The sequence below is a fragment of the Verticillium dahliae genome, genomic scaffold (assembly GCF_000150675.1).
Source record: "Verticillium dahliae VdLs.17 supercont1.2 genomic scaffold, whole genome shotgun sequence".
Classification (NCBI taxonomy): Eukaryota; Fungi; Ascomycota; class Sordariomycetes; order Glomerellales; family Plectosphaerellaceae; genus Verticillium; species Verticillium dahliae.
Window position 1 is genome coordinate 1391556 of NW_009276916.1, and position 10134 is coordinate 1401689.

Genomic DNA, 10134 nt, shown 5'->3' on the forward strand with positions numbered 1-10134 from the left:
GCGTTGTGCACAACGTCAACGTTGCAGGTAACCATGTAACCGTGTGGAGGGGATTGGCCGGCAGCAATGTGAGATTAAGCAGCTAGCTCCCGTGGAGCAGTTACACCAAAGACGCTCTTCACCATACTGGACATTTTCTACTCAGGTCTACACGCAGGCCAACAGAATCACTGTCAACATGTCCTAAATTCCACGCCTCACCAGCTCCGTCACGCATTGGTAGTGGCTCGAACACTTGTCCCCCCAATCACGAAGAGATCACGCTTTCAAGGGCCACCACATTTGAGCAAGCTGATTGTAAACTTTTTACAACTCTTCCTTTCGTATCTGTGACAAACGTACATGATTTCAAATTTGTGGGAGCTGTCCACCCCTTTTAGGCGCCTGTTGTACATCCCCAACGTACTTAAACCTTGACCTTCTTGGCAGCGCTGCCATTCGTTTCCTCAGTGGTATCCAGTGACCTCTTCTCAGGCTCAGCGGCGATCTCCTTCTCGGCCTGCACAAACTTGGCATGCTCCTCAGAGGTCAGATCGGGAAGCAGAGGCTTCTCCTCGTCCGAGGTCAAGTTCAGGTGGAAGGTACGGATGACGGAGTCAGCGTCGTCAATGGCGAGCGGCCTCACGTCGGCCATGGCTTTGACCTTCTTGGTGCACTCCTTGACCTGCGCATCGGTCATGGTCAGGCCAAGCTGCTCGACACGGCTCTTGATGGCGTTCCAGCCAGTCAACCTAGACGCAAAGTGGACGTCTGGATGTACGGTCAGCAAAGCCCTCCGTTATGATAGCAGATTAACTTACAGCGAGACAGGCCGAAATCGGAGGGATTCAGGACCTCGTAGGTGCTGGGGTTGTTCAGAATAGCCTTGGCGTGAATACCGGCCTTGTGGGTGAAAGCACACTGACGCTTGTGTTAGACTCAAATAAAACGGATGAGCTTCAGCTTCGGGGGAAAACGTACGAATCCAGTGATAGGGTTGTTGAACGGGATGTTAATTTGGACTGTTCAAGTCAGCCTTTGCTTCATGATTGGCACATGATTCGCGAGCTGCGATTGGTTTTGAAGGCAACGGCCAATGAACCTCAGGTGTCAGGGTTGAAAGCTCAAACAACCTTGCCTCGTACCAATCGCAACACAACGGCATTGTGGGGCAGGGAAAAAGACATACCAGCGTCGGCCACGAGGTTCTCGAGATCCTTGAGCTTGTGGAGCTTGTACCTGTGTAGTCATTAGCCTCAGGGTGAGGCAGGACGAACCAGGCATCCCAACTTACTTGCTGGTAACATACTCGCGGTCGGCAACAACCATCCTCTTGCAAGATGTCAGTTTACAGTTCAAGGGATCCGGGTATCTCAGCACGTACCGCCATCAGACCACCGAGAGTGGTGATACCGTTGCGCTCACCGATTCCTAAACAACATCAGCGTCATGTTTCGCATCGCTTCGGAGCATGAGCCACTAAGACACCGCAGAGCCTTTGCTATGGCAGGCATGGACATACCAAGAACGGAAGTATCAACTGAAGGGCAATCTAGTTAGCATTGTTTCCAGAGAGAACCGTGTTTTGTGGTGAGACCTACCGTGTGTAGCACCGGCCTCGAGAGCGCAGTAGGCGTTGGCAACGGCACAGCCAGTGTCATCGTGGAAATGGGTCTCAATGTCACACTTGACAACGCCACGAAGAGCTATAGGGAACGTTGTCAGATAGTTTCCTCCAAGTTGAGGTGCTGCTCCGCCACTTACTCCTGACCAGGTCATAGACCTGTCTGGGGGACGCGCAGCCACTGAGAGAGGGTCAGCAAGAATTCGGCGCCAAATACTAGGATTCAACTTACACTGTGTCTGCGATACCGACACGCGTGACGCCAACCTTGTCGACGGCGCTGTACACGGAGAGAAGGTCGACGAGGTTGGAGCGGAAAGAGTCCTCGCTGGAGAAACGGACCTCAAGGCCCTTCGATTTGACGAACTCGATGACCTCAATGGCCGTCTGGCAAGTTGTCAGCGTCATGTCATCTAACTAGATGGATGTTTCGGCTGCATTAAGACACCCGATCGAACTTGGATGACTCACGTTGATGATGTACGTCATGTCCTTGCCGTGCGAATGCTCCCGAAGGTATGAAGATGTTCCGATAACGACGTCAAGACCATCAACACCAGTCTCAACAGCCAGACGGGCATCATCCATGTGGCAGCGAACGTGGGTGAGGATCTTAGCCTTGAGGCCGAGCTTGCAGATCGTCTCGCAGTCCTTGCGCGACTGCTCACTGGACGCGGGGGATGTCAACTCGATGTAGTCGACTCCAAAATCGTCGAGGGCCTTGGCAATCTTGATCTTGGTCTCTGTGTCGAAGAAGGCGTTGGCGAACTGCTCGCCCTCGCGCAGGGTGGACTCGACTGCCGGGAGCACATGGTGTTAGAAGCGTGTTTCTCGGGGGCGATTCTTGGACTGTCAATCTTGGCCTTGTTGCGCCGGTAGACTCACTGATCTTGAACCTAGAAACATTGCTAAGGAAGTCGCCTACAGGCTGGTAGGGGCTGGAGTGCGTTTGCTTGGTCTGCGGACGAGGCGATTAGAGCTCTGACCCAATGAACATCGATGTAAGGATTTCGCCTGTATCACTGGAGGGTCACACTTACAGGAATGGCCGTGAATCCAGGGTGGGCTGTGGTACATGTTAGCAAAGGTTCATCCTCTCCGGTGAGCGAGGATGTCATGGGTGGGCAGGGTATGACATGCAGTTGTCGGAGCCGTTCGAGCCATTCGCGCCATTGGCATGGCCGTTCACGACCGGAGCTTCATCGGGAGTCGGGCACATGATTGTTGATGTTGTCCAGGTGAATCAATCAATTGATAAGTCGGTCGGCAGGAAATGCTCAGTAGATGTCAGGGCGAGATATTCAGCTGCGTAATCGCCACTAGAGAGTCATCCAAAATAACGTGGATTCGATTCGGAGGAAAAGGTTTGGATAGGTAGGAAATAGCAAGCAAGCCAAGCTGCTAGTGGGGCGTCTGGGGAAGTTCTTCTCATTCCGATGGCCGGAGCAGTGTGACGCATGTACATGCAAGGTACGTCAGACGCCCGAGTGGTAATTCGTGCGATCAGCATCACGTGCATCTGCTCTTTTGTGGGTCCAAAGCTTCACCCGCGGATCTCCTCTGACTGTGTGTACTATGTATGCGCCTCACCAGGCTTCAGGCTAGCAATTCCATCAAGCAGCCGCCTCGCAGCACGACACAGGCGCGATCCCCCAGAACCACGACACGGTCGACATGCGAGTTTCTTGACGATGACGACCCCTCAACTGGCCATCGCGAAGGTCAACTTCAGCGCCGTCCTTTTCCGCAAAGAGCCGACGCCTCTGACCCGCCCCCAAATCGAGTCGTTCCACACCCTGCTGTCTGATGCCATCTCCAAATGCTCCCCTGCCAACGTTCAGGTTTGACTTGCCCTGTCCGCTCATTCGGCCCCCTTTTGGTGCCGATACGCGCTTCTCCCGTCGCCAGCTTCGAGACTAAACCACCACGCTTCTAGAAATGCAAGCGCTGGATCCTCGACCACCTATGCGCTTCGCCGGCACGCGTCGCAGCCCTGGGCAAATATCTGGTAGCCTTGTCGAGCTCCATGACCGGTGATGCTGCCGTCGGCGTCAGGAGACCGTCTGCGAAGCGCAGACAGCTGCACATCCTCTATGTCTTGAATGACGCCATCTACCATACAAGTAGCCGGCAGCACAATGCTGGTTTTGCAAAGGAGATTGAGGGCAGCTTGCCCAGCCTGTTCCGCCAAGCAGCGAGCTTCCAGAACAGTCCAAAGCATATGAGCAAGCTCGGCAACCTGTTGTCGCTCTGGGATGACGAGCGTTACTTCTCGCCTGATCTAGTTCAGGACCTGCGGGACATCCTGCGAGCAGGCCCGCAAAGCCTCACGGCCGCCCAGACTACGACCGACGACGCAAAAGCCAGCTCTGGCCAGGCCAGCGGTGCAAGATCCGGGAGAGAGGCGCCATACCTTTTGCCCTCGATGCACGGCGACCCTCGGCTGTCGTGGTATGACCTGCCCGCGGCCAATTGGCTCCCTCACCTGACGCCTAATTCGACGAAGCCCATGCAGCCCGACATGATCAAGCCTCTTCAGCTAGCATCCGGCCCCGCCGACAAGGCCCTCGCACAGGCCGTCAAGGATCTTCTTCGAGATGTGGAGAGCATCTACAGCAAGGAAGCGACGGGCGACGAAGACCAGCTGGTGGACCTGAACGAGATGGGGGAGCAGGTCATCATCGACGAGATCACGGGGGATATCATTGGCGGCACAACATACTACGGCTGGTCGCGGGGGTTCTGCGAAAAGATGAAGCAGCGAAAGAAGAACGTCAAGCTGGGTCCCACGAGCCGTGGCCGCGAGCGCTCGCAGGCGTCCAGTCGCTCGAGGAGCCCGTCTCGGGACAGATCAAGAAGTCGCACCAACTCGCCGCCAGCCTTCAAGCGGCGAAGATTGTCCCGCGACAGCCCGAGCCCGAGCCGCAGCCGAAGTCGCAGTCGTGGCCGGAACCGTGACGCCGCACGACGTAGCCCCGAGCCAAGAGGACGTTATCGGCCTCAGTCTTACAGCAGATCGAGATCCCGAACACCCCCTCGACGGTACATGTCACCATCCTCGACATCGCGAGATCACGACTTAGGTCTGAGTCGTAGCCGGGACCGCGACGACCACGCACACTACAACGCGACAGCCAACGCGCAACGCGGACGCCCGCCACCCCCTCCGCCGTCCTTCCCACCACCATTGTCCTTCCCGCCTCCGCCGCCCGGCCCTGGCGTTGGGGAGTTTTCGCACTTTGGGCACCAAGGGTCCTGGCCACCGCCGCCTCCGCCACCGCCTCACCTGGGCATGGGCGGACCGCCGCCGAACTGGTTTCCCCCCGTACCACCACCGCCAGGGGGGCCAGGGGCCAATTGGCAGCAGCACCAGCAACAACCACCGCCGCCGCCGCCACCACCGCTGCACCAGTATAATCAGCCGCAGCAGTCGTACGGGAGAGGGGGCTACAGCAGCCGCGGCAGCCACGACAGGGGTAGAGGACGGTGGAGGTAGCGCTTGTCAAGGATACGTGTCACAGCGTTCGAGCAGTTCAGACAGGTTTTTTTTAAAATGAAATGCAGTCTCAGCGCTAATAATTCTGAAGCCCAAACCGAGCGACGTTATTCTTGTTCTGCACACTTGGCCTAACCACCCATCCTGTAACTTTCAGATACCGAAAGCTGGGCATCGTGCCAGCGGAACGTATACTTGACATGCCCCTGTTCCATGTCTACGGTCTACTGTGTGGCCTCATGGATCCCTTCCTTTTTTGACATCCATCGTTGTCCGGCCCAAAAGTCTCTGCCGGCGAGTTCTGCAATGGATTCACCCCTCACAAAGCTAACTGAGACATTGCTGTTGGAGACGGGGTATGCTCTCTGGGGCCAGCGGTGCCATTTGTGGTCTTCCTCTGGCTCGCAAGGCTGGCAATCGAGTCCCACTTTTGCTTCCTCTCGGTCTCGCGTGCAACAGCAGTGTTTTGTTGCTCAGTGTAGTCGTGGGAGCAGTCGTCAAAAAGTTGGGGGTTGATCTCCATGAAAAGCTTCATAGCGTTGTACACCATACCGTGAATTGTCCTGATAAGGCTGTCAGCTCAAGCAGTTAAGAGATAACAAGTGAGGTACACACCTGTTCCAGTGACCCTTGGAGTTCTCGTAGAGGGGTGCAAACATGATGGGAAGGATGATCTCCACATTGTCGCTGACAAGGTTGCAAAAGTACTCGTTGTTCCAGAAGTATAAAGCGCGCTCTGCGACTTGGAAGTGCGGACTCGCAACTGACTTCGCAAGCTGGTGGAACAGGGGCTCCTGAACCTTGGCGAATTCGGCGGGGTCCATGACTTCGAAGATATCCTCCACCTCATTGAGGAACATAACCTCTTTGGTGCTGTTGGTCTTGGGCCAGTATCGGAGCAGACCGAGAACAACCTGCAGCAATTAGCGCTATTCTTTCCTCCTGATGCGGTGGCTGACGCGCCGACACAAACTTACCTCTTCTGTTAGAGATGCGTCTTTCTCCAAGAACTGCACAATGCAGTAAGCTAGTTGAGGGTGGTACATGCTCAAGCTCTTGACCTTGTGCAGGGGGATCAGAACTCGCGTGAGGAAGGTCTTGTGTTCCTCCTTCAACGGCAGGGCAAATCCATTGATGATCGAGCCCAGGATTTCAAGCAGCTCCGCGATACCGTTGAACCTCTCTGTCTCATAGGTGAACTGGAAAAAGACGTTGTTGATGGAGCGCCTGATAAAAGATCGCAAGTTCAGGAATTTGCCGTAAATGCGATGAAGAGTGGTCTTCAGGAAGTCTCTTTCACGAGGGTCCTCGGAGTCGAACAGTTCCAGTAGCTGCAGGACAAAGCTATGGTCAATGTAGGCTTTGGCAATGTTCGTGTTGAAGTCCTGGCTTTCGATGAAGCGAAGGAAGAACTCGTACACGACCTGAATATGAGGCCACGCTACCTCCAGCACGGGCTCATCCTCTTCCGGATCGAAAGCCTCGCCTTGGGGGTTCATGGGGGGCGGGATGGGACGGAACAGGTTCTTGTTGAACATTTCGACGACCCTCGGATACATAGGTTCTGTAATGACCTGACGGTTGTTGGCCACGTAGTCGAGCAGCTCGTGCAGTGCCAGTCGCTTGATCTCCTTGGACTTCATGTCGCCACTGGCATCGTTAAAGTCAAAGATGACATTGCATTGATCAATTTTCTGCATGAACAGGTCCTGGCGCCGATTGGGAGGTACTTCGTGAAAGCCCGGCAGTTTCTCGAGCTCGCGGTCCGCTGAGATATCGAATCGCGAAGAGTGCTGGCGTTTTGGCGTCCGCATGCCCTCGGGCACGTCTTTCGGTGTTTGATGAAGGCGGTCGAACATCAGCGACTTGGTGCCCGCCTTGGGGGGTGCCAGGTCGTGTGGCATAGTCTCTGCAGCGCCAGGAGGGGGGACGTGCTACAGTGGAGTTGTCGTCAGCAGCGGTTCAAGATGCAGGCCGGGTTCATAGGCATGGGCTGATAGTGAGAGAGGGGGGTATCTTACTGGAGCGCTTGGGCTGATGACGACGGACGGAGGTAGGGCCCCGAGTCGAGAAGGGGTACCGTTGCCATTGGAAGCTTGTGAGGTGCCGCCGAAACGATCCTGGCCCGCGGTTTGTTGGTTGCTCAGAGGTGACGGCTGGTTCGGCGCGCCGTGGTCGGTTGCGGTGCCACTGGGCAGGGGCTTGTTGCGAATATCGTTCAGTGTAGAAGTCGAAGAAGAAGGCGTCAGCACAGGTGACTGATTTGCGTCGCGACCCGAGCCCACGGACGAAGGTGAGGCGGCACCATCCTTGGCGTCCTTGCTCTTCTTGGGCTTGTTGGGGTCCTTGCCGCGCGACAACTGGGCCTGTACCGAGTTCGTCAGCAAGATCAGTGGGTAGTTCGTATGAAGGTGGAGTGAGGAGCATACCTTAACGCGCTGGCTGAAGCGATTCATATTGTTCATAGAAGACCTCAGTACGGTCTCTGATGGTAACGAACGCTGATAACGGGGATTGCCGAGGGGTGATTGGTTGCGTCAGGCACCGGTCCGGGAGTAGCTGAGGGGCAACGGTAAGGTAGGTATACAGGCAAGGCTGGCGGGTGCGAGAAAGGCACAAGAGGTAGCCAGAGCTTGTTGGGAGATAATTGCGGTCGCGCGAGGTCGTGTTGATTGGCGGCCGACAGGTGTATCGCGACAAGGAGAGGGTAGATGTTCTGGCTTGTCGTGACGATGACACCGCCTTCTGAATCGATGGACAGGTTTGTTAAGGAAGGAGCAGAATAGTGGCAGGAGTCAATGGGAGACACCTTGCTCCCGGGTTTGGGGGGGAAGGCGTTTGAATGTTCGGTGGGGAGGGGATGGAGTTCGCCTCGCGAACGTGCGACCGCAGTGTCGGGGAGTTTGACGTGGTCAGGATGATGATGGGTGGTGCTGCAGGGCACAGGCCAAGCCAGAGGCGGGTGTTCGATGAGGGGCGCCAGAGAGAAGCACACCCATTCGGCTTGGGAGGCGAAGGCACTCAAGGAAGGCCTGATGCACAATTATATCGAGGTGAGGTGGGATGCGAGGGGCAGGCGAAAGGGGGGAGACCCTTGGTGTATTTTTGGCCTGATTCGACCTCGAGTTGGGCTTGAGCTGCGGAAGTGGTGTTGTCGGGGAGAATGCTGGGAGTTGGAGTCGCAGTTGTTTGCGGGGCCAACGTGAGGTGTGCGACAACACGGAGCCAACTAGACCCCCGGTGCTCTCTCTCTCTGTCTCCTGGCTAGGTAGGTCAGGTACCTTAGGTAGGTACCTTAGGTAGAGCTGAGAGCTGGGTGACCCTGTGGAATAGCAGGGGACTCGTGGTAAGATATGGGGCAAGCCTCTAGTACCTCAGGTACCTGGGAAGGTAGGGTGAGCTCCTCGACGACGAGCCGGGGGATGTCCGGCAATTTGTCGTGCGCAGCAGGTCGCAAAAGACCAGAGAATCAAACGAAAAGAAATGAAAAGGCTTGTTTGTAGTTCTCAGGATCGAGGTCGATGCTGATCACGCCTTGGGCTGATCTGGACATTCAGGAACACCTACAGGTAACGGTAAGAGGAACCCCCCTAGGTGCACTTGGCGACGGCAAATTGAGGTAGTGGGAGTGGAAAGGGAAGGGGGGGATTGAGGGAGGCAGGTACCATGTACTGGCCAATCTCCCTCTCGTCAATGCACTGGTAAAGATTGCACCTAAACTGTTAGAAGGTACATTGGACACGATCCCACGCGGCCAGTAGGGGGTGTATTTGGTGGACTGGTGCACGGGCCATATGTCACGGGATTTGGCAGCTTCTTTGATTGGGGCCAGTTACAGTGCGCGTTGTCAAAGGACGGCGAGACACTGTATGCTTGGCAATCACTTCTTCAGCAATTCTTGCCCGTTCGATGTAAGCCTGGCTCATCGACAACCCGAATGAACGCCTTCTCAGCCAAGCCGTCTATTTCATTCTGTTCAGAACCTGCGTTCCTTCACTGGGATGAGCACGTCAAGCGAGCGAGCTCCCCGACGCCCAGTGGCATCGTTCAGAGATGTGTGAACCAGGGTAATCCTCTAGCACCAACAATATTGATACCTAACATATCCTCCATATTGCAAGATGCAGAATCCCAACGACGCCGCATATCGGGCAGCTGACCACTCGCGAAAGGGTGCCATGGAACACGCCTTGGCGAAAGCAGCAGCGAGGTCGGAAAACATTCTTGGCTCATCTGAATCTGAATCCACGTCAAGCTCAGAGAGCGACATCTTTGATGACGAGGCGCGCAGGCACCCGATTCCCAAGCGTGTCCTATCGGCAGTCGAAGTTCCGATGATTGTCATGAATCTCGACCGGGCTGAAAAGGCGTTTGGAAGAATCACCAGTTTCCAGAACGTGCTCGACTTGGATCGCCTGAGCATCCCCTTCTATCTCAACCCAGAGAGTCCTTTCAGGAGACCTGTCATGTCGCATAACGCCGCTACACATAACGTTGTGCTCAAAATCACTGTTCCCAAGAGAACAGGGAGGAAACGTAAGACAGGCTCCAGCGGCCCTTTTGAGGGCGAGTCGAACGCGATGGAGCCTGGGGGTGTGGATGCACCCTCGTCCCACGTATGCTCCAAGGCACGAGAAGATAATCCAAGAGTCTTGCGCCGGAAGCTACAAGACAACATCGACGACTATCGTGTTGAGCCGGTTGGCCTTGTGAAGGGCACGCACCGATTTCGAGGTTTGACACCGTGTGCTTGGTAGATAGGCCCATGACTGACATCACGCAGGCCCAGCTGACTTTCAATGGAACATGGACGAGTCACCGTTTATCAAGCGATTTCAAGAGGGCGTCATGTCTGGCGACCTTAACAAGATGCGAGAGTTCAAATTCAACGAGGGAACAGATCTGGGTCCGAATGTTGAACTCATCCCACCTCCCCAATGGGCTACAAGCGCCCTGCCTTTCAATTACACGTACGAGCAGAATCCATACGTGCGTCCGGAGATGGACCCAAGCGGCAAGCAAACACTGGTCAACA

At 55.5% G+C, this 10134-nt stretch overlaps 4 protein-coding genes across 4 annotated transcripts in view; 2 read left to right on the top strand and 2 right to left on the bottom strand.

Moving 5' to 3' along the window:
• Positions 1–329: 329 nt before the first annotated feature.
• Positions 330–2897, bottom strand: VDAG_01275 (homocitrate synthase). Its single transcript, XM_009650161.1, has 14 exons — positions 2744–2897; positions 2644–2669; positions 2489–2561; positions 2075–2400; positions 1836–1990; positions 1744–1784; positions 1581–1685; positions 1460–1519; positions 1364–1410; positions 1274–1311; positions 1125–1218; positions 961–1001; positions 801–844; positions 330–750 (listed from the first exon to the last, which is right to left on the bottom strand). Exons 1-14 carry the CDS (start codon positions 2820–2822, stop codon positions 407–409), a joined length of 1473 nt encoding a protein of 490 aa, XP_009648456.1. The 5' UTR covers positions 2823–2897; the 3' UTR covers positions 330–406.
• A 397-nt stretch (positions 2898–3294) lies between these two features.
• Positions 3295–5099, top strand: VDAG_01276 (uncharacterized protein; the record flags this gene model as incomplete). Its single annotated transcript, XM_009650162.1, has 2 exons — positions 3295–3444; positions 3540–5099. The coding sequence occupies 2 exons, from the start codon at positions 3295–3297 to the stop codon at positions 5097–5099; spliced, it is 1710 nt and encodes a 569-aa protein (XP_009648457.1).
• A 38-nt stretch (positions 5100–5137) lies between these two features.
• Positions 5138–7564, bottom strand: VDAG_01277 (serine/threonine protein phosphatase 2A; the record flags this gene model as incomplete). The annotated part of the gene is made up of 5 exons (XM_009650163.1): positions 5138–5662; positions 5715–6013; positions 6077–7033; positions 7121–7465; positions 7529–7564. 5 exons carry the CDS (start codon positions 7562–7564, stop codon positions 5419–5421), a joined length of 1881 nt encoding a protein of 626 aa, XP_009648458.1. The 3' UTR covers positions 5138–5418.
• A 1413-nt stretch (positions 7565–8977) lies between these two features.
• VDAG_01278 (transcription factor tau subunit sfc1) overlaps positions 8978–10134 on the top strand; it is a gene marked incomplete at its 3' end in the record, with an annotated part of 3136 nt that continues 1979 nt past the window's right edge. The window contains exons 1-2 of the mRNA XM_009650164.1: positions 8978–9833; positions 9883–10069. Of these exons, the coding sequence (XP_009648459.1) occupies positions 9221–9833; positions 9883–10069 (800 nt within the window). The 5' untranslated portion in view covers positions 8978–9220. The remainder of the gene's footprint in view (positions 9834–9882; positions 10070–10134) is intronic.